General features: G+C 41.8%; 1 protein-coding gene across 17 annotated transcripts in view; it reads left to right on the top strand.

The window, feature by feature from the left end:
- The window catches only part of Supt3h (SPT3 homolog, SAGA and STAGA complex component), a 328,341-nt gene that overhangs the window by 192,681 nt on the left and 111,287 nt on the right, over window positions 1-24,373 (top strand). For 16 of the 17 annotated variants that reach the window (XM_008766906.4, XM_063267750.1, XM_039084827.2 and 13 more), the window contains one exon: window positions 23,438-23,524. In XM_008766906.4, the coding sequence (XP_008765128.2) occupies window positions 23,438-23,524 (87 nt within the window). Of the gene's footprint in view, window positions 1-21,444; window positions 21,551-23,437; window positions 23,525-24,373 lie in introns of all 17 variants that reach the window. The other variant, XM_039084834.2, reaches the window with a different exon arrangement.

Below are 24,373 nucleotides of genomic sequence, written 5' to 3'. Positions count from 1 at the left end.
TGGAGACCTCCCTAGTTAGTGAACATGGGGAAGGAAGCTGCTGGGATGAGGAGAGATTTCTCCTCCTGCCCTCTGAGGGACCACTGAAATTAAAGATGGCTAAAGAGGAAAAGCACCTACAAGATTGTTTACGGTACAAAGGAAACCAAAAACCTCATTGGCAAGTCCAGAAGCCTCGTTCCTTTTCTGCAGGGAAGGCCAGACTGATAATCCTGGGGGATGGTTAAGGGCACAAGAAGTCACCTTGGGTTATGCAGGCCTGCAGTGCTCTCGCAGAACAGACCTGTGTTGTAGCCGTTCTCTATGGGGATGAGAAAGAGAAGAGTGTGTGACAGAGTCCTGAGGATGTGGTGACAGACTCCACCTGTCTTCTGCTACAGGAGCTTCCTCTTCTTATGAGTGAGATTCCAGTATGAAGGCTGGGCTGCCAAGATGGCTCAGCAGGCAGAGACATTTACTCTGACAACCTGACTTCCATCTCTTGGTCCCACATTGTGTAGGAAAAACTAAATCCTGATAGTTATCTGTGACTCCCCATACATCTGTGCACCCCTCCTTCTTAATTAAACAGAAAAGAAATTGTTGAGTTGGAGTGTGTGTGTGTGTGATTTGCTTTTATGTTTTTAATAAAAAGAAGATGGCAATAGATCCCAGAAGCTTTTTTCTGGTGAATTAGATCAAGTAGATAGAGAAGCTTGGTAGAAAGCCTCTGCCTGTGGTGATTATTGGAGGAGATAGATAGGACCAGTGACTTTGATTGGGAGGTAAGTTACAGAATGGGAGGACTTTCCTTCATGTGACTGCTCAGCTTGCCAGGAAAAGCAAAGAGAAAGGAGGGAGTGAAGCTGTCTTCCTCTGAGCTGCAAGGATAGGTGGGAAGGGAGAGAGCGCTTTCCTGATACATCTCCCTGTGTCTCCTCCGGTTGATTGTGCCATGACATGGGGGCTTGAACCAACTCCACATAATCAGTCACAATTGAACTTCCTCAGTGGACACCGGCCTGGTATCCAGAAGGTCAGAGAATTACTCAGTGTGGAAGAAAAGCCCCTACGTTGGCTATTTGCAAGTTGAAAGAAAACAGAATTTTCTTTTAAATGCAAGTCTAAACTTTGAGTATTCTGAGGAGTTTGCATATCTCCTCGCATACACATCTATGTAAGCATCGTTGGTTGATTTTAGTATTAATAACAGCATTTGGTGTTCATTTCTCTATCGAATCATGCATTAAACAATGAGTACCAAGCAGTGTTGTAGGTGCAGGCAAAGTCTCCTTGAAAACAAGAGAGAAACCATCCATCACTTTATGGACCTTATTCTAATGCTGTATTGAAATGTCTGAGTCATTTTCCTTCCCTCTCCTTATGTGGAAGCGTGTCTAATATAGGCTTAAGTATGTACACATTTGTGGGTGCCTCCGAAAGCTGGAAACCAGATCCAGGTCCTCTGCAAGAATGGCTAGTGCTGTTATCCACCAAGCCACCTCTGCCTCCGGCTCAGAAAGTGCCTCCAGTGCCTCCCAGGCAGTAACGGTCAGTCTGCTCTGGACACTGTTTATGCGCGACGAAAAGTGTTGGGAAAAGGATTGTTATCATTTGCTGTTTGGCAGTTTCACAGGCTGATATAACAAAGGTCACGGAGGTGAGTGATTGTAGAATTTACATTTAGACAGGTGTGGCAGTCTGGCTTCAACAGCTGTTTGCTCAGAAGTTGAGGTCATCAAGTAAAGGCCAACTATGGAGAGAGAAATCAGTGCAGACTTATGCCTCCCAGACACCCCCCACAGCTGTCTTCTTCCCTTCTGCCTTACTGATGGTTCTGAGCCACCATCCTTCCTGCTCCACTCTTCACTCTGCTTGTTTTGTCTTACATTGAAACTACAGTCTACAGAAAGATAAGGGTAGCATTTAGTCATCTTGGCATTCCCGGTGTCTGCTGTAGTGTCCAGGACCCATTCAAGATTTAAATAGACAATTAGACTAGGGTAATGTCTGTTAGTAATAATGGGGCAGTCTTAGAGCTGTGTTTACGTAGAAAATGTGTTTTGCTGTTCCAAATTGAAATTGGGTTACATAAGAGTGTCTGAGCCAAAGGTGTTTAATTATACTGGTAATCATCATCCACTGCGAAATGCACATTACCCAGAATTCCTTTTATATGATTGAATTTTTACAAAGATATTTTAAGATGCCTATTTATAATTTGGAACTTGTATTCAGGACATTTCTCCATACTTTTTTAGGAAATTTGTTATAGCTCTCACTTCTGATAAAAATCAGAAAATTTTTGGTTAATATTAAATTAATGAGTTAAAAAAACATGAGAGAAATGGCCATAGCAATCTTATTTTAAAGGCATAATTATGCCTTTAAAAATCTATCACTATAACGTCATTATCTTTCTACTTCATGGATTAATTAGTCCACTGTAAAAAATGTATTTTAAGTCTTTTGCCACTCACAGTCTAAAAAGACTTTTTATTCACTTGCCTGTTTTAATTAAACGTATTGTTCCAGAAGATGGTGATTCCTAAGCCATTATCATGAATTCCTCAAAAGGTCTTATCGTCAGGCTAACTTTCTCTCTGACCATCATATTGCTGTAAGAATTCTTGGTCCTTAGTGTGGCCATGCACATGATTTGATCAGTACTGTGAACTACAGTTTTTATTTGCTCTTTCCCGACCCGGTTACTGTTCCCCATCTTGCTTCAGCCATCAATTCCATAATTAGATGCTAGACCTGTAGTTATCAGTAACTGCAGGCTCACATAACTTCTGTCCAAAGCCTCCTACCCTTGTCACCACCTCCTAGTATCCTTTACTTATTTTCAGATTCTGTGGTCAGTAATTATCACCAGTGCCCTGCGTCTGTCTAATTCACCAGGCAGAGTCCAGCGCTATGGAATCCAGCTCTTCGACAGCTCCTGGCTGCACCCAGAGCTAAGTGCTGCTGGAGAAAAGTAGCAGTGAGGGGTCTCCTCACGCTGCTCCTGGCAGGAACTTTAAAAGGGTTGCTACTGCCCTGTGGGTGGACATGCTGGCTCTCTCCCCATTGTCATCCACTCATCCACTGTCTGGATAACACCCTTTCCTTTTTGTTTAAATTTCTAACCATCTTCATAATCTTATACTTAAAATTGTGTTTCCCATGCATTATGAGTTTTCCTGAGGAAATGTCAACCAATGTCTATTCATCCCAAAAGGGAACTCTTAGCAGATCAGAGTAAGATTCTACCAAACTCCAACTGGATGAAGCAATGATTTTTTAGGGCAGGATCCTACTTACTAAAGTGGGTACCAGGACACTTTGAAGAGCACGAAAGGCACAGAGGCAGCTGTATTGCCAAAGAACCCACTCCAGCATGAGTCACAGGGCATGGCAGCTATACTGCCTGAGTTCTCAGTATGACTTGCAGGTAAGTCTACAGACCAGAAAGTCTGCCTAGCTGTCTGTAGTGTTTATGGAACCTTAAGAAGTGCCTTTAGTTCGTGTAAGTTTGAGGATCCTTCTGAGACTTATGAGATGCGTACGTTTTGAGTATTCTGATGAGCACTCTTCCTCCATCATGGAATGTTTGAATTTGGAGGATATTGCCAAGTGTGGCAGTTAGAGTAGGCTTTCTCTGGGCTTCCACTGCGCCTGTTCCTTCCCCCTCACTTTAGACATATATGTTTTTCTTCCAGTTACTAAGACTTAACTGTCCAACAGCCTGAGACCAGATTCTTGTATTAGACTATGTAGTTTATGAGTTCAGATTATTATTATTATGCTTGCCTACTCTCTGCACAAAAATGAAAATATCCTTAATGGAAAGCCAAGCTACATATTTTATTCTACTTTTTAATATATATGTTAACTTGTTTGTATTTGTGTTTTATCATGTAAAATACTTTTGGAAAAGTGTTCATGACTCAAGATGAGCTTATGGATACACTTCTAGATATTTCAAGTGAGAGTGTTCTTTCTGTGTCTTTCTCTTTCTTTCTCTCCCTGTCTCTGCCCCCTATATCCTTTTTAATCTTTCCTCTCTCTGTCTCTACCTATATCTCTGCTTGAAACAGTACTTATTAGCCCATCAGCATGGTATGGCTGGCAAGGTTGCTCTCAGAGATCCTGTTTTCCTATCTGAAGCTGTGGTTGTCAAGGCCTGCTTGACATCTGGAGGAGCTTCAGAGCCAGTGCTGAGCCGACAAGAGCTGCATGACTCAGTGGGGTGGAACTCAGTCGTGCTCTGCTTGAGCTGGTTTGTTTGTTTTAATATGTTTCAAGCAAATGGGATTCAAGTATAATTTTTTTTCACAAAAGATTCCTTTTCCTAAAAAACCTAAGTGCCAAATACATTTTCCTGTCAAACATTCTTATTGTGGTTATTAGTTTTTGGTCTCGTTTCATCAACAGATATATTTCCTACACTATGTAGTTACTCATTTGAATTGTTTAACTATCTGTGGGTATTTGTATCTCAGGGGCAGCACAGTGTAGTAGAGGGAAATGTTGTGAAGAGTGAAGTTTCGGGGATTGTGTTTCACTTGTTTTTATTTGTGCTGTCTATCTACACGAGCAGTGAGCAGTGAAGGTGCGTGAGTAGGCTGCAGCATCTGTCAAGTATAACCACGTCTCTGCCCTGACTAGCAGCTGGCGTAAGCCCTGAGTTGGCCTCACTGTGGTATGCTGGGGTTCATTGCTAGTGGGCAGCAAAGATAGTGGGCAGGCAGGAAAGCAGAAAATGCCGCTCTAAATCTTGCAGTATATGAACTTAAGAGAACAAAAGATCCTGTAGGTCCTTTTGTTTTGATTGCTGTTAATAAATCCATACCAGTGGTATTGTAAGACCGCAAGGTAGCAGTCTGTTTATAAGACAATGAAAAACTGATTTTATAATATGCTGTGCATCCTTCTCAACAACAGCTATTCTAAATCTTTTCTCCAGTGCAGGCTAGATACTGCAGGACCTTATAGACATTTCATAGCTCTTGGCCAACATATACCCAAACCCTACTCTCCTAACTTCTAGTAAACACTATTCCCATTCTCCATATGATTTCAAGATTCCTATTGTGAGCATGAGTGAGAACATACAGTATTACTTTACTTCTCTTAACATGAAGTCCTGTATGTTTATGCAAATGTTAGGATTTCCATTCTGCCAGCCAGATAGTATTCTAAGTGTGTTATTGCTACTTCTCCAATGCAGTGCCCACACAGGAAAGACAAAGAATAGCTGTTGTTGGGGAGGATGATGGAAACACGTCAGAAAAATCAGTTTTGCTTGTCTTACAAATATACTGTTACCTTAGGGTCCTACAATGTCACTGTTAGGTATTTAAGAGCAATCAAAACTCACTAAAAAGTATTCTTGGAAAGCTCCATTCTTTTCAGGTGTCTGTGTGTGTATGAGAGTTACCTTCTCCAAATGACCAAGTCCCTTACAGGAAGCAGCTTAAGAGAGGACTGAGGGAAGACGATCCATCACAAGAGACAGCATGGCAGTGGGAGCTTGAGGCAGCTGGTTCTATCATGTCCCATGATCGAGGAAAGGGAAAGATGAGAGCAGACAGTAGGGAGGCTTGCTCCTCTTTCAGTTTTTTTTTCTGGGCTCCAGCCCATGGTACCGGGCCACCCACTCTGCAGTTAAACCCCTTTGGAAGCAACTTTACAGGCACGTCCAAAGGTTCTCCAAAGTGACTCCTAATCCACCCCAGTGGACCATGAAAATAATTGTGTATTTGTATAGGCATATACATATATTTTATCTAGTCATGTGTGTGTGTGCGTGTATATATATATATATATATATATATATATATATAGAGAGAGAGAGAGAGAGAGAGAGAGAGAGAGCTATACCTAATCTACTTATCTATATAAATATATTCACAAGGATAGTATCTTTGTATATCATTTAATTCCTTTTTATATCTAACACCATATCATGGAAGTGATTCCATATCGATATTAAGTGTCAGCAGGGAGAGTGTGATAGTGAGGGACTATGGGATGTCTGTGATAAATTATCTTATGTTCATTACTGTGGAAAGCCTCATGCAGGGTGTGTGGTGTTGTTCTCTGGGCAGTGAGTCCTGAGCTCAAGAAGAGTGGAGAGAGTCCAGCCGAATGGAAACAGTACATAGTAGTATGCTATTGTCAGACTTGATGTCATCTGACTAACTGCTTAAGGTTCTTGGAGCTTTGAGCTCTGACAGTTCCAGACTATAACTGGGAGTGCAATCTGAAAGCCAGGCCCTTGCCTCTTATGTGACTTCTCTCAGAGTGGTCACAGTGACAGGAATAAAGCTAGGGCTGTACTATACTGATTAAATCTAGAATACTCTTTCAGGCAGTTTCTGTTGAGTCGAGATGGATTCTAATACGTTGATGTTTCCATCTAGTGTTTTGCCATTTGTTAAGTAGAGTTTTCCTTTAGTGATTGGGAATGCCAATTGAGATCATTTTTACTGAGTTTCCGTACTTACTTGGATTAACTTCTGAATGCTCTATGCTCCTGTTCCTTCTCTTTCAAGGATTTTCTTGCTATTGTTGCATGTTTTGTTTCCTGGCACATATCCATCATCCAGTAAGTATTTGGGTATTTTACTGTAAAGTATCCATGCTGCTATTTTTCTGTGGCTCATAAATTGACTGAAAAAGCAGTTGCAACAAACCCTTAGTGAGGACAGCAGTGCAGACACAAGAGGATAGCTCTTTAGACTGTTTTGAGAGCACATTGGTTTGGTTTGGTTTGGTCTATTTCTTGCATACTGACATTAGGTATAGTAGACAAAATTATTTCAGGCAAATCTTAATGAAGAATATGAGACCAATTAATATTTCTAGTGTTAAATGGGAAAACTTAAGCACTATGCTTCTGTGTGTATGTCATGTACATGTGTGTAATTCGTAAGTGTCAGATGTTCACAGCCTCATGAAGTTCAAGTACATGACTCCCCCATAGACAAGGTATTTTTGGGATTATGACAGTGTTTTAGAAGAATTTTGAAGCCTTAATACTTTGATATTTTTGGCTTCACGATGGCGCTTACCCCCCTGGTAACCCAGCATACACATACAAAACCAAGTTCCCAAATTACTGAGGAGGAAGCCGTTTCCTTTCTTCTAGTAGTGACTCCCTGAGTGTGGTCCCCACAGACTGTGGATGGTCTCCCAGGAGTCTCTGGGTGGTCTTCCAGCTGGTTCTTAAAATTCTAGGGTTTATAATATGACCATGTCTGTAGTCCATTTTATAGCATGGATTAATAATTTACTCATGACATTTCTAAAGCGTTTTCTCAGATGCCATGCTTCCCGTGAATAATGTCGGAGTTTCTTTCCACTGGTATGGTGGCTATAGGTGCAATTGGTGGTACTCATTTTTCCTTGCATGAACTAATCCACAATATGAAATTGAGAACTGCTGTCTCAGAGTAATCAAACTGTGTTTATATGATTATAAAAGCCCGGAGAAGCGCATCAGTGGCAATTTGAAATACTAAAATTATTATTTATTTTTAAAACTGAAACCCCAGTTTGCATGTTTTAAAAATGAGTCTTTATTTGGCCAGAAAGCAATGGCTCTGTTTCCACACAGGAAACTCTGCCATGCAGGAGCCTACGAGCAGTGAACCTAGTCTGAGACAGTGTTCTTCAGCTGAAAGCCTGTGCTTACCCCCCCTGAAGCCAGGCCAGGATTGTTTTTGGGATTTCGTCATCTACCAACTGTGAGTCCTTGATCAAGATATTTCAATCTCATGCTTTCCTTAATACTATTAGCAGGTTTGTTAGGCCATGTGTACGTTTTTGGTATATAGTGCAGGCACATTCACTCATTAATATCACATTGAGTGGCAGCTTTAATGCAGTTGCCAGGCTAAATGACAGGATGCATCTGAGTCTGACTGCAAGTAAGTGATGGAGTCAGGGAAGGAAGCTCACTTTGACGTATAGCGCCATCCTTTACGTACCCAGTAATGCTCTGGGAGACGGAAGTGTTGGTACACACACATAATGCCATCATTCATAAGTTGAGGCAAGAGGATTGAGGGTTTGATTCCCGCCTGTGAAATATAGTGAGGCTGTCTCAAAAACAAAGAGACAAACAAACGAACATACATAACAAGAATAGTGTTCTGGGCCTCCTGAGAACTAGGAGGTAGGAAAGAGTTCAGTGAGACCTGTGTTAAAAGGTGGTTGACATTAGCTTTACACTTTGGGAAAGGTTATTCCAGCCTGATAGGACAGCAGGTTCCAAGAGCAGAGAAACGATTAGGTGGGAAGAATAAGAGCTTTGGACAGGGACAGTCACCATTAGGACTCATTCTACCAACTCGACTGCTGCTTGTATTCCCTACTAACGAGGGCATTCTGGATAGGAGAGGAGTGAGAGGAGAGCGGAACTTGCTCTGCCCTTCCCAGGGTTGAGGGAAGCAATTCTGATTAGAACCTATAGAAATATGAGGAGAGACTTTCATTCTGTGTGTTCCTGTATGTGTACATGTCTGTGCAATCACATGTGCACATGAATGTGAAGGGCAGATATTGCTATGGGATGTCTTCGTCACTTCAGATGTTCGCTCCCTTATGTTCTGAGACAGATCTTTCCACTGCCTGATACTGTTGTTTGAGCTATGGTAGAACAAGGCTATGCATAGTACACTTTCATCTGTTGTCTAAGTAAGCTAATGGGAACTACTTCAGAACAAATACACCACAGTAAAACAATTATTAATTCCTTCCTCTAAATTTAGCATTTCATTATTTTGTTGCTTTTTATTTAAAACAGTTCATACCTTCATAAAGTGGATTTGAAATGTTTGCACAATCCACGTACATGTCAAACCCATCTGTAACCGACATGGAATACTTTCTTGTTAGACATGTTGTCACTTCAGTGCATCCTGCCTTTCCACTTTTTGATCCAATGTAATTAAATAATAGATTTTATTTCATAACTTTTCAGAAGCAATTAAAAAATTCTTTTCATCAGACTTGTTTATTTTGTCTTGTGCCTTCTCAGAGTTTAAATGAGACCCTTTCTCTCCACACTAGAGAGACATGAAGCAGCCCTTTCATGTCAGCGGCCTTGGCAGTGAACATTAAATTAAAAGTTACATTTTTAAAAACGGAAGCATGGTATTCTTTAGAAATATCTAGGAGTTCAATCTAGCATAGGTGAAATGATACTTTGGAAATAGAGCTTTTAATAGCTATTTGATTATTTAAAGATCAGTTCCATGAAAAGTATACACACCGGGGAACTGTAATTTAATGAATTTCCAACTTGGTCTTTTGCTCTTCATTGAAGATATTTTGTTTTTCAAACCATGCCTAATAGGTGTGTGTATGTGTTGTGTGTGCACACATGTACACATAACATGCATGTGCACATGCGCACGCGCGCGTGCGCGCGCACACACACACACACACACACACACACAGAACAGCCAGGCATTCACGTGTGGGTAGTGGTGAATGTTGGATGTCTTTCTCTGTCACCAGCTCTCTATCTTATTATTGAGCCAAGACCTCTCATTGAACCTGGGGCTTGCCATTTTGGCTTACCAAGAAGTCTCAGAAATCCTGTCTTGACAAGTTCACCGCCCTCTGCCCCATGTTGAGATTATAGGGTTGCCAGCACACCTGGCTTTTACCTGAGTAATAGTGACCATAACTTAGGTACTTATGGTTACACAAAGAAACACGTTATGTACACAGTCATCTCCCTAGCCCTTGATGTCAACTATAGGTGTTCATATGGATACACCCATACATACATGTGAACACACATACATGCATTTACTGTTTATAGCTACATATTTGAAAAAGAAACAGCATATCCTAAGGTGGAGAGGTCAACTTATGACTTCTTCACTTAAATGCTCACACAGGCACTGAAGCATACACTCATGCACCATTCTCACAGAGAGGGAAGAAAGGAAGGAAGGAAGGAAGGAAGGAAGGAAGGAAGGAGAGAGAGAGAGAGAGAGAGAGAGAGAGAGAGAGAGAGAGAGAGAGAATGAGAGAATGAATCTAAAATATGTCAGGCATCCTGTAGTGTACCCAGCATGTCCTGGTTTATTCTCGTTACTCGTTATTGGTGCTGCCCTTACTTAAATTAACTCTTGGAATCTGGAATTACAGTTTTCATCACTGGACCACATTGTTTATTTGGTAGTGGACACTTCCCACCCATTTCTATTTTTAAATTCTCTCAACAGAAATAATTTGTAAAGGGGATGAAAAGCATCTGCTTTAGGCAGTTGGAGGATAGACGTGAAAAGTCATGTGGTTCTGGATATGTTCAGTTCAATTCCTCCATCCTCTCTTTGTCCTTCATCCTAAGCAAGTCCCTCTCAGCAGATCCCTCCCTCATGCTCCCTGCCTTCTGACTGACTTTGACCCAGAAGAGACCCCAGGGAGATCCAAAAGTGAATGATGTCTGCTCACATTTGTGGTATCCCTGTCAGGTAACCCTGTCAAACTTCCAATCACAGATGACTTCTGTCTGCCCTTTGCTCCTTAAGCCTAGGGTTTCTGCCTTTGCTAGACCTGTATGCTGAGCATAGTGGGTGGGACTGGGCAGCCATAGCCGACTTTTAGTTACTCTGGTCAGTTCTTTGCCAGTGATCTCTACTGTGCTGCCTATTTTCCTCCACAGTGTGACTGATAAACATGTAATAAGCAAATAGATGAATAAACAAACATAAGGTCTCTTACGGACTCAGCCACACTGATGTCTAGAGATACCCACAGATTAGTTGAGGTTCAGCCAGATAAAATTTGAAAACTGAGGTTTTCTTCAATTCCTGATTAAAGATCAGTAGGCATAGTTTAGTTTGCCCCTGGGGTAGAAATGCATCAGATGGTTTCACAGCATTAACTGACTGGCAAAGAGCAGAGATACTTTCTGGGGACATTTTTAGGTCTGTGTAACAGTGTCTCTGAGACTCTTCCAATCAGTCCAGTGTAACTTGGCAGCCCTGGGAGCCTACTACATACCTCCACAGTGCTTAGGTTCTGGTCTTTGACTATCAGCTTGTCTTTGACAAGCTCATTCAGCTACTTCATATGGAATGTGATTTTTATTACAGTCCTAGTAGCTGCCATAACGTATTGTGCCCTGTCACTAAGAGTGAACAGCCTTAAGCTTACAAGTCCTGTGACTGTTAGACTCTGTTGTGGGTTTTTCCCCTGATTTTCTTATTGATCCATGCATTTGCTGTGCTGTGCTGTGCTGTGCTGTGCTGTGCTTTGCTGTGCTGTGCTTTGCTGTGCTGTGCTTTGCTTTGCTGTGCTTTGCTTTGCTTTGCTTTGCTTTGCTGTGCTGTGCTTTGCTTTGCTGTGCTGTGCTGTGCTGTGCTGTGCTTTGCTTTGCTTTGCTGCGTTTGCTTTGCTGTGCTGTGCTGTGCTTTGCTTTGCTTCTAATTCCCATGATTTTCAGTTCTCAGCTCACTGACCTGTTCTAGGTGTTCGGTAACTCTAGTGGATGAACAAACCAGAGACCAGTGTTGGATTTAACAGAGCATGCCTTTTACCCTACATGCTTACCCGTTTCCTTTTAGCCTTATCCATAATCCTGTCTTTGAAGATTCACCCTCTGTCAGCTCACTTTCCTAGTATTCCAGGAAAGGAAACAAACAGTATTGGGTCACTTTAAGTTTTAGGCAGTTTCTTTTCCCTACTTGTTCTTACTCATTTATTGATGTTAGCACCCCTGAAATGAAGCAGGGCCTGGGTTGCTTCGTTTGTATTGGTTACATCAGCACAGTGTCCATGGCATTGATGGCATGCACACACTGGGACACAGACTCATGCTTGCCTTCTTCCTTTGCATGTCCCCTGCTGCAGCCTCACAACCATTAGTCCTCACTAGGGCTTTTCTTGTTGCTTAAATGAAGTTTTACTTCACTCCTATATGGGGCAATGAGGAGTTTCATCCTGGAAGAGAAGCCTTCTACTTGTGGAGAGAGAGATCCTTCAGCCATGAAACGATAGTGCTGAACTAGCTGAAGGCTCCCAGTGCACCCTGGCAGCACCACGATAAGGTGTGGCTCTCAGTCTCCCTAATGCTGCGGCCCTTTAACAGTTTCTCGTGTTCTGATGATCCCAGTCATAAAATTATTTTCATTGTTACTTCATAACTGTAATTTTGTTACTGTTATGAATCATAATGTAAATATCTGTTTTCTAGTACTATTAGTGTTGTGTTCTATAAAAAGATGGAGACAGAAGGAATGTTTGGTGGGTGTGAGGTCAGGTGTGGAGGAAGGGGATGCCTCTGTGGGCACATGCTGAGGTATCCCTGCCCCCTGAGGGGCCAGCCACAAACCCATATGGTATAGAATAGAGTTTATTCAGGGCATGGGGAAGGGAGTTGAAAGGTAGTAGAGACAAAGAAAGGCAGCAGGGAGGGGGGGCAAGAAAGAGGAGGGGGCGAGCAGACCCTTTTATATTGAGTCAGGTATACCTGGTTGTTGGCCAGGTAACTCTGGGGTAGAGCATAGACAAAATGCTAACAATTAGAAAACCTCTGTGAAAGGGCCATTCAACCTCCAAAGGTGTTGAGAACCACTAAGCAATACCTTGCACATACTGCGTAATTTCCATAGATCTTAACAATGATCAGAGCATCCTGTAATCTAACCTTTTTATCCTGAGTCCTTATTATCCTGATGGTGAGGTATGGACTCGCATTAGGAACCTGACTTTGCAGCTAGCTTTACATACACTGTACACAATACAATGAAACTATATACAACATATATTATTTTTCCTATCTAAGCAGTCTTTGGACATGACATTTGCATAGGGGCTGCCTTCTCTGAGAGGCTGAAAAGGAAGTGTACCCAAATCACATCTCTCCATTAAAACCCAAAAGTGAAGGGCAGGTGGCAAGCAGAGCTCAGTAGGAGCTGCAGTGCTGTGAGGCAATTTTACAACTGTCTTTGGCTTTCAAATTCATCTAGAACTACTGGGTGGGAGCTTGAAGTAATTAACTGTCACCTGCTGATTTGTGTATCATGGTAAATAGTTTGTGCTCACCACTAAGACCGGTCTGACCCTGCACTTCCTCCTGTGTCCACAGTTAATTTGGCTGGTTGCTAGTCCCACTTGCATGGCTAAGTGAGTTCACTGTGCAGCTGACTCCCGTCTGCAGCTCACCAATCACTTCTATGATTCTTAATCTGTTCACTCACTGGTGCAAATGTTTAATTATAGAGCCAATCATAAAGTACACCCTATAAATGCAGGAATTGAAAAATAAAAGTGAAAGAATCTTTGCCCATTAGTGTTCTTTCCCCTTTAGTTCCTACTTGCCAAACCTTAGAGTCATAAAAGTTTCTTCTTTCAAATCAGCCCTGCAGAACCTTATGCACATTAAGGTATGCATTGTATTTCAGGGAAAGTGACTTGTATGAAAAATTATTATAACAGTTACTTCTTTATTAAAAGGACACAATCTAATTTTTCCTTTTAAATTGAAGTTACAGTTAACTTATACCTTGTGAGACAGCCGTGGCAGCGATCCAAGCCTGTGATCCGTGTGTTTCGTGTGTGTGTATGTGTGATAAACTGAGCCTACAAGTGGTCTTCACATCGTTTCATGTGTGATGTTTTCACTCCTTGTCTTTGGTAAAGTAAGTGAAAACATTCAAAAATAATCCAGCAGTGGCTTTTATTCTTTATGAATACTAAAGGTTAGAAACTTCTTATGCTACCCCAAATCTCAATTCTAATTTCTAAAGCAACATCTGGCATTTATCTGAGGCTTATATGAATGGCATTATGTCATGTAACCATCAAATCACACGCGTCATGAGAGGGAAAGTGTCATTATGCTTTGTAGAAAGTTTTCCTACTGTAATAGCTCATGAAGCTTCTTAGACATATGCCTGTGAAGAGGATTTATGCATTTCAGTAGCACAGAGATGACCCAGTGAGTTAGGCTGTATTTGTAAAAAGTTAATAATCTCAGTGTCTGTGGTGTTTCTCAGGACATACCGTACCAGCAGGGTAAGCCACACTGTAACTGGGCGTCTGTGCAGGCTCTGTCCTCCGTCTGTAACTTCTGCTGAGGCTCAAAAAGCAGAAGCTTCCATTGGGAAAGTCTAAAACTGCCACTTTCTCCGTATATTTTCTCAACAATAGTCAAGAGTGTAAAAGAGTTTGGCAGACCAAGGGGAACTGTCTGAGATCACCTTCCTCCTTTCGGGCAGCATTCCCCCATGTCCTTTCCCTTACCATCTGGTAAGCTTGCTTGTCAGTGTGTCTAACTCTGGTGGAAGCGAACCATGGACCGGTTTACCCTGAATTTTCTACAGGGAAGTAAATTGGACTATCTTGTGAAAATTCGAATGCAAGTACTCCAAAAAAAAGAAACGCAGCCTTTGTCTGTTAGGCTTTTGTCCTGTGGAGTAAGAGCTGCAAGTCCATGTCTGTGAGACTTTAGAAACAGCAATGGGAGTGGCTGCAGATGGGACCACTGTGCCAGGAGGTGAGCAGACGTTATAGGCCACCGAAAGAGTTTGGAAATGTTAAGAAATGAAATGACATCAAGTCTGTATCTTTGGGTTCCAGCGTTCATCACTCCCCCATAACAGTTCACAACTGTCTGGATCCAGCACTCTTCTGGACTCTACCAGACTAGGCCCAGCTGTGCTTCACCAGATACGTGCAGGCAAACCACTCATTTGCATAAAGTCAAAAAAATCCGTATTTCTCTATTTAATGACACTAAGCTAACCGTACAGTATTTGTCTTTGTTTCCTTCGCTGTCACTGTGGTGAAATATTCTGACAAAAACACCCTCGGGAGAAAGAAAGTTCAGTGCTCACAGTTCCAGGTCGCAGAGCATCACTGTGGAAAGTCAAAGGGGTGGGACCCTGAAGCGGCTGCTGCAGTCAGACGGGGCCGGGGCCGCCGCACCAAGTCAGGGCGGCAGCTCTGCTTGTTGTCTCCTTGCTCAGGCCAGGGCCTCTCATGTGGGCTGTCCACCTCAGTTAACCCACATCGTTAAAAACAAACCCAGAGGTCAGCCGTGCTAGAAACTTCCTCACGGAGACTCCCTTGCCTTGTGATGTGTCAAGGTGACAACTGAAACCAAGCATCACAGTTCTCCTGAACTCTAGCTCAGTAATGGAATATTCAAGTTTAGCACAGAGTGCACTGATGTATATTATCAACTGAAATACACTTTATTACTTCTAAAATTTGAGAAATTCTAAAATGGTTTAGACTCAAAAGTTTCTTATACATACCTCATTTGTTAGGTAAGAGAAACCCCTGATAGTTACTGTCATTGCAGATTAGAAATTTTGAAATCCTTGCAGGCCCACATAGGTTGTAGCTTATCAATCCCTTACTTTAGTATATGTCTGTGTTCATACACACGTGCTTATATATGAATTCTTCTGGTCCCAAGGGACTTACAATTATAGCTCATCATACTGTTTAACACTTAAATGTATTTGACTTACTAAGAATGAGACTCTAAAAATTTACTCACATCTTTCATCAATTTAGATCATTTTTTATGTTTCAAAGGTCTAAGAGCAGACCATTCACCAGAGAAGAAAAGGGGAACATGGGTGGGAAATTATTCAATCATTTATCCCCTCTCTGTAGGACTCTGAAGGGTGACTTCATCCAGCAGCAGATGGGATTCTGTTCTCAGACTTGACGCTCAGTGCTGAGGCAATGCCTGTGAGAACCGCTACATGGATGTTTTCAGACTCTCCTTTTCTCCTTTTGGCAACTGTTCATTTGCCAGTAATGAAAATGGTTTGTGAGGCAAACCTTTCCACTTGAAACAGGCTCCTGTAAAATTATCAGTAGTTGAAAATGCATGTCACACAGTCTACTGAGCATAGGAGCTTCACCCCCAGCCCTAGGTCCAGGACAGCTTACAGTACTGGCCGGTCCCCTCAGACCCTCTGACTGAGAGCTGTGGACGGCTGCGGTTGCCCAGCAAGCTGTATCCTGCAAGCTTTGGGAAAGTCCCAGGTGTAAGGCAATCTCTGCTGGGTGTGCAGCGCTTTCGTGCCAGTGTAAGGGCGCACAGTCATAATTTGAACAGTGTAAGTCTGTGACGGGGGGAATGTTCTTATGGCTATAATCTTTTTCCTGCAGTTCAAGATGTGACTAGTGATAATAGTTTCCAGGGTTGTATGAAGTGACAAATAATCTGGACGGATGTCACACGTCCATTACTTAGAGTCATGGTTCTATCTGCCTGGACTTCTCCCACAGATCTGTTATGGGTGCTGGGTGACGTAATACCTAGAATACATGAAGAGTAGAACAGTTAAATGGAGATCCAACTTAACATGTGCTCATATGTATCAGAGCTGGCTGCAGGGGCTGGAGAGATGCCTCAGCCATTGATAATAGCATGTTCTTCCAGATGATAGGAGCTGTGCACATGGGGAGGTCAGATTATGACTTACCTGAAGTCACTTCTCTCCTTCCGCCATGCTGGGCCCTGAGAAATCAAACTCAGGTTATAAGGTTTAGCAGCAAGTGCTCTTAGCCACAAAGCAATCTGACCCTCCTCACGTGAATGCATTGTAGACATACATGTCTTTAAAATATTTGTTTCCCAAAGACTCATTCTTCAAAAAATTCACAGGCATTTTGTATCCATAACTGCGCACAGGAGAAGGGTGCATGCTGTGATTTATGTCTTGGGTTAACTGTCTGCTTATGGAGAGGTCAGTATCCATTTAAGGACATAGAATTCAGAGTCCTGAGGATATGTCGGTCTCAGTATCTGTTAAAATTACAGATTACAGGGGCTGGGGATTTAGCTCAGTGGTAGAGCGCTTACCTAGGAAGCGCAAGGCCCTGGGTTCTATCCCCAGCTCCGGAAAAAAAGAACCAAAAAAAAAAAAAAATTACAGATTACCAAGAAATCTATAATGCCGTAAAACATAACTCACACTTCCCCAGTCAATAAAGATGGCCTCTCAGATGATACAGACGCTAAACTTGGTGGACATGAATTTCAAGGCATCCATTGTGTCTGTGCTCAGAAAGGAGATACGATCCTGTCAAGGAGCATATTCTAGCCACATAATCTAGGGACATTACAGAGGGCGGAGGTGAAAAGGAGGCTCCAGGGAGGGGTGGGGAGAAATCTGGAGGCTCTGTGGTAGTGTCCAAGCAACACACAGAAGGGAACTCGGTGCTGAGATGTGGACCTCCCCAGGCTAGGGTGAGGTCCTAGCAGGTCCCAGAGTAATAAGCCCAGGAAAGAAGAATAAACAAGGTAATTTTCAACATCAAAGACTGTGTGTGTGTGTGTGTGTGTGTGTGTGTGTGTGTGTGTGTGTGCGCGCGCGCGCATCTGTGTGTGTGTGTGTGTGTGTGTGTGTGTGTGTGTGTGTGTGACAGACAGACAGACAGACAGACACAGACACAGAGAGGGACAGTGACACAGACACAGAGACACAGACAGAGACAAAGGTGGGGGGGAAGGGGAGGGAAGGAGAAAGTAGGGATCCTTTGTGTAGCCCTGGCTGTCTGGAGCTCACTCTGTAGACCAGGCTGACCTCAAACTCAGAGATCCACCTTTCTCTGCCTTCCAAATGTTAGAGTTAAAGGCATGTGCCACCACTGCCTGGCTACGAAAATAAATTCTAAAGAGAAATTTGATTATCGTGGCTAAGCCATTGACAAATATTTATTTATAAAGGACCAGCTTCATATTCAGCAGAAAATGCCATTGATAGGCAAAACCCAAAGGAGAGGAAATGGTGGTTAATTCAGAGCCTGAGATCACTGCATCACCAGGCACACAGTGGTAAGTTTACCATAGGTGTATGATACAGATATAGATAGATAGATAGATAGATAGATAGATAGATAGATAGATAGATAGATAGATAGATAGATGCATATAGAGAAACTGGGGAAGAGCCTGGAACTCATGGACACGGGGGGGGAAATTTCGTGAACAGAACACCAATGGCTTCTGCTTTAAGATCAAGAATCGACAAATGGGACCTCATAAAACTGCAAAGCTTCTGTAAGGCAAAGGACACTGTCATTAGGACAAAACAGCAACCAACAGATTAGGAAAAGATCTTAACCAACCCTACATCCGATAGAAGGCTAATATCTAATATATATAAAGAATTCAAGAAGTTAGACTCCTGAGAGCCAAATAACCCTATTAAAAAATGGACTACAGAGCTAAACAAAGAATTCTCAACTAAGGAATATCACATGGCTAAAGAAATGTTCAACATCTTTAGTCATCAGGGAAATGCAAATCATTAACAACACTACCTCACACCAGTCAAAATGGCTAAGATCAAAAACTCAGGTGATAGCAGATGCTGGTGAGGATGTGGAGGAAGGGGAACACTCCTCCATTGTTGGTGGGATTGCAAGCTGGTACAACTACTTTGGAAATCAGTCTGGAGGTTCCTCAGAAAATTGGACATTGAACTGCCTGAGGACCCAGCTATACCTCTCCTGGACATGTACCCAAAAGATGCTCCAACATATAACAAAGACACGTGCTCCACTATGTTCATCGCAGCCTTATTTATAATAGCCAGAAGCTGGAAAGAACCCAGATGCCCTTCAACAGACGAATGGATACAGAAAATGTGGTACATTTACACAGTGGAATATTACTCAGCTATCAAACAATGACTTCATGAAATTCTTAGGCAAATGGTTGGAACTGGAAAATATCCTGAGTGAGGTAACCCAGTCACAAAAGAACACACAAAGTATGCACTCGCTGATAAGTGATTATTAGCTCAATAATGAGTTTTAATGTTTATTATTTTTATTTTCCAATAGTGGCTAAGAGCAGAATCATCCATTTTCTAAATAAAAATCTTTGTCAAATCAGAAGCAATTAAAACACTTTGAACTACTCTCATTGTCATTTAGCCTAGCGACTGGCTGTCATCTTTCTTTTTTTTTTTTTTTGGTTCTTTTTTTCGGAGCTGGGGACAGAACCCAGGGCCTTGCGCTTCCTAGGTAAGCGCTCTACCACTGAGCTAAATCCCCAGCCCCTGTCATCTTTCTTATCCAATCAGATAATTAAGGGAAATTCCTCTACTTCATGTCAGAAGCCATTAACACACTTTGAACTACTCTTGTGGTAGAATTAGATTGTCTTTCTCAGAATATTTTACCAAGTTTCTAATTTTAACAAGTTAAGAGAAATTAAGTGGTTATTTAACTAGCCATTAGGCTTAAATTATTGGTCTCACCATAATTTCTAGCGTATTTTTATACAATTAAATATTGCTTGTAAAAAATGAAGTCTCGTTTCAGACTGGTTTAATTACTGCCAGAAAAATATAACTTGCTTTTTTTTTTAACAAATTAAGATTCCAAATTATTTAGTAAGAGTAGAAATCAAGGCCCAGTGAGATGGCTCAGCAGATAAAGGGCCTTGTTGCCAAGATCGACACCCTAAATTTAATCTCTGGAATACATGTGGTGAAAGGAGAGAAGCAACTCCTGCAAGTGGCCCTAACTTCCACATGTACGCCCACACTCATAAACAAACAAACATAAATAAATGTCAAACATGTTTTATTCACAGTAGCATCTTTGTATATATTACTGGCCAGGAACTGTCTATCAGAACATGAGGCTTCTGGGTTTGGGTCACCCGGCTTCTATACTGGAAAAGAGGCCAAGAGAAGTAAAGAAAGCTTGGTATGAGGAAGGGTGGAGTGGGAACACGGACGGGGAGGGGAAAGAGGAACACTGAAACACACTGCCCAAATTACAATATTTAATCCCTTGTATGCAATTTTTAAAATAAAAATATACTTAAATTTTCGAGTACGCAGTCAACTTTCTTTTCACTGTAAGTCAGGAACATTTCTGAATGAGCGCCCTTTTCATGAGTGCTGTGAGCATGAGCTGGCCACCCGTGCATTGAAGTGACAGCATGCCAACCTTTGTTTCATACTATCACCGAAGATCCCTTTACTTGTGTTGGTAGGCATTGACAGAAATTTTAGGGGAATAAGAAGATGAGCAGTCTGTGTGCTCACATGGATTAGTTGAACTAGCTACTAAGTTCCTTTCCCTCCTTGCTAGAGAAGACATGAACATTTAGAAGAGGTCATTCTGGAGCCCAGAACACAGTAGTCCTAGGCAGACCCAGAGCATAGTAAGTAGACAGAGCGAGAGGCATCGGGAATGCTCACAGTGCGGACAGTAGAAAGTTCACCTTCAGCTAGCTGAGAAAAGTTAGAGACACCCATGGCGAGCTGGGTGTCGTAGTGGCATGAGCCTTTAATCAGCACTCAGGAGGCAAAAGCAAGGAGATCTTTGAATTCAGGGCCAGCCTTGACAAAAGTAGGCCAACCAGGTGACATTAAGAGTCCCTGACTTTTTTTTTCTCCTCCTGGACCCTCCACTACCCTTTCCCCCACCTCCCATCTATGCAGATCCCCTAATGTACCCCTCCATTTCTCTTCAGAAAAGGGCAGGTCTCCCATGGATATCAAACAAATAGGGCATATCAAGTTTCACTATGACTAGGTACCTCCTCTCTCCTTGTATTAAGTCTGGACAAAGCAACCCAGTATGAGAAAAAATGGTTCCCCAAATATTCAAGAGTCAGAGAGAGCTCCTGCTCCCACTATTAGGAGTCCTACACAGAAGACCAAGTTATACAACTGCAACAAGTGTTCAAAAGGCCCAGGTCAGCCCCATGCAGACTCTCTGGTTGGTGCTTTGGCCTCTGTGAGCCCCTCTGAGCACAGGTTAGTTGATTCTGTGGGTTTTCTTGTAGGGTCCTTCTCCCTTGTGGCTCCTACAATCCTTCATCCTCATCCTCCTCTTCCCCTCCCCTCCTCCTCTTCTTCTTCCTCCCCATCCTCCCTCCCCTCCTCAGGATTCCTTGAACTCTGCCTCATGTTTGGTAGGGAGACTCGGAATCTGTTCCCATCAGTTACTGGGTGAAACCTCTCTGATGACAACTGGGCTAGGCACCAGTCTGAGTGTGGCAGAATATCATTAGAAACCATTTTCTATCCAGCCTCTGGGTCCTGACCCTCCAGGCAGTATCGAGGGCAGGCTCCCTCTCACTGCTTGCATATCAAGCTGGACCAGCCATTGGTTGGCCACTCCCCCAATTTCTGTGCCACCCCAGTACATCTTGCAGGACAAACTGTAGGTTGAAGGTTTTGTGACTGGTTTGGTGTCCCAGTCCCTCCACTAGAAATCTTTCCTGGTTACAGGAGATGGCCAGTTCAGGCTTGGGATCGCCCATTACTAGAGTCTTAGCTACGGTCACCCTCATAGATTCCTGGGAGTTTCCATTGCACTAGGTTTCTAGCTTATCCCAGAGATGCTCCCTGATTCTAGTTGTCTCTTCCTGTTCTCTCCCTCCATCTTCCCCACCTATTCCTCCTGCTCCATTCCTCCCCACCTCACTCCAGTCCCTGTTCTATTTCCCCTTTCCAGGGATATTCATCCAAGCATCCCCTGCCAGAGTCATCTTTGTTACATGGCCTTTTGGGGTACGTGGACCTTAGCACAGCTATCCTTTGCAGCTAATATGCTCTTAAAAGTGAGTGCATACCATGTTTGTCTTTCTGGAGACCCTGTCTTAATTTTTTTTAAATAAAAATAAAACCCAGTGATAAAATATAAATTTTTGCTTATTATAACAAATAGTTTGGGAGAATAGTACAAAATGTAGAGCTCATCAGTCTTTATTATTTTTGTTATGTTTCTGGTACTGGGTTTGCAAACTGTCATTTTAGAGAGTACTGCAGAGAGCATTGGCTGTGTATATGGGTGAACCATTGACTTACCGAGGAGTCTGTCAGAGACACATACTTCACCTGGGCCTTTGTTGGTATGAATATTCCTGATGTCTATAGTGGTTTCCATGGAGACACCACTCCTCATCTAAATAAAATAAAATGTCTTTATAAGCCTTCTCCTAGTTCTCTGTCTGTGTCCAGAGAAATGGATATGTGGCTTGTATTCTCCATACTGACTGAGTGTACCTTACACTGTGATAGAAATATTTTTATTTGAAAAATTGATGTATAAACATTTCCCTGACATTCTAACCATTTTCAAGGGAAAGTATGTTCATGGTGAAAACTGCTAGGTTTCTTTGGGGCAAGATATATCATCTTTTCAACCCCCTCCTAAAGTTTCTTCTTAAATGGCTCACAGTTAAATTTAAATTTCTATATTTAGATAGGATTCTGTTTATATACCAACTACCAGTATTCAGGAAATCCAGTGGGAAAGCAGACACAGGAGGGGTTGAGAGTCCTTTCTATAGTCTGCTCATTCAGAGATGGTCTGAAGCTTATTTAGTTAGCAGAATGGTTTAAACATTCCTGCAGAGGTCCTTCAGCACAAATGCACCATTTAATTTCAAATAATGAAGATGGCAGTGTGGCTTGTTAAAGAGGAGCACTCAGGAGCCTGTGTCATTTTACTCCAAAGAAAGACCCATGCTGGTGGAGGAGCAGAGCGACTCCCATATGTAAATGTGTTTATAATACTGAAGATGGAGAGCTGGTTCTGTGCAGTCAGCACAGTTCGATCACATTTGGAGGAACTCACAGGCACATTTTTCTCACATGTGCTCCAGCATCTTGATTTTCTTCAGATGGACCTATTTTATGTTCCTTCCAACTAATCAAAATAAGAAACTGAGTTTGCCTTTGCCAAAAACTAGAACTATCATTTTTCACATTCTTTTATTTTCCAGGTCATTTTCAAGTAAGATTATGTTTCTAGGGCTTCTGAATTCCTGAAAACTCTCAACTTTGCAGCTCTGAAGGCCCAGATGGACATTTCAGGGATCAAGCTTTTCAGGGGGTGTGTTTTGCCTCGTGCATCCCAGATACAGTTCACTTTTGTGTGCGTGTAATTAGTGTGGAAAGAAATTAATGCCGTCCAGTATTATGATTTATGGACTGAATCCTTTAGCCACTGAAGACTTGCCAAAGCGAAAAGTATTTTTTTTCCTTTGGATATTAGAAACAGCTTCTGTTTTTGTTGATCTTTAAAGTACTGAATGGGCCTATTTCACATCATACCAGCATGGGAGCTCAGATTAATAATATACTTATTCAACCAGTGATACTGAGCGAAACCATTGCACACATGGGTAGGAAGGATAAAATTTCATAAAATTATTTTCAGGTGTATTAATGTATTTTTGGAAGCCGCATACGATTTCTCTTTTGCATGAAGGAGATCAAGGAGTTCTGTTTATTGTATCTATTACAGGTGGGCTCATAAGCTAATTTAATTGCATTTTTGGATATCTTAAAACTCAGGGAGCTTTGCTTTAAAAAGCAGGAACATGATTGCTGGGTTAGCCCCGGGTTTTTATTGGAGGAGGTTTGCCTCTCTTGAGACATTGTGATTGTACTATTTATAATTTATATTTCTGAGGCAATTTCCTGCATTTCCTTTGTTGTAGTTACAGCAAGCTGCAGAAGTCTCTCAGCTTCGGGGAGCAAGAGTGATCTCTGCTGAAGATCTTCTGTTCTTGATGAGAAAAGATAAGGTACCATAGAACAGTTTTATTGCATTAATGTGAGGCCTGATGCTTAATTGAGTCTACATAAGGAAACGATGGGCCCTTATTAGAGCTGTCAAATGAGAATCCTAACCATTGAAGCAATGGTTAGCCTTCGTGATTTACACAACAACATGCAGTAACTCCAGTTGTTTGTCTTATACACCCTGAACAGATTTCTTATGCAAAAACTGCATTAAGTTACTCTTCCCTTCCCCTGTTCTTGTTAGACACTACTATTTCCCCTCTCATTTCCCTGGCACCAGCTTTGCCAGGGAAATGCTTATAATAATAACTATATATTATTTGTATAATATATATAATGCTTATAATAATAATCTTATAAAAGCTGTCCCTCTGGTAGCATACTCATTCTCCTCTCAGTTTGCATCTAAATACTAGTAGAATTCAGACTTTCACAGAAACATTTTTAACTTGAAATACAAAGTATATTCTCTTCACTAACTTATAAAAATAAGCAAAATAATGCAAGTAATTTAAAAACTACTATCTCTAGTTTTATAATAAAAACTCTGAACTCTGGCTATTAAGATATTGAAGCTGATTGATCTTTTTATGTTTATTTTTGTCCTAATTTCCTTGAGTAGTTGGTTGACTAAATTCTATACTACTTTACCTGTTTTAATCAGCCAACTATTGATATGAAGAATATGTAATGGAAAAGAAAAGAATTCACTACCAAGAAGCTTGCTGTCTGCTTGAGGCAATCTATGTGATATGCTTGAAGCATTTAAGATGTGGAAAATGTTATAGTTTGGATGACAGACGGGAAAAGAGAGTCAATATAGGGAAAGGTTATATGAAAGGAGAGGCTCC

Source organism: Rattus norvegicus, chromosome 9, assembly GCF_036323735.1.
Source record: "Rattus norvegicus strain BN/NHsdMcwi chromosome 9, GRCr8, whole genome shotgun sequence".
Taxonomy (NCBI): Eukaryota; Metazoa; Chordata; class Mammalia; order Rodentia; family Muridae; genus Rattus; species Rattus norvegicus.
The sequence above is the reverse complement of the archived record's forward strand: the minus strand, read 5'-3'. Positions and strand labels throughout refer to the sequence as shown.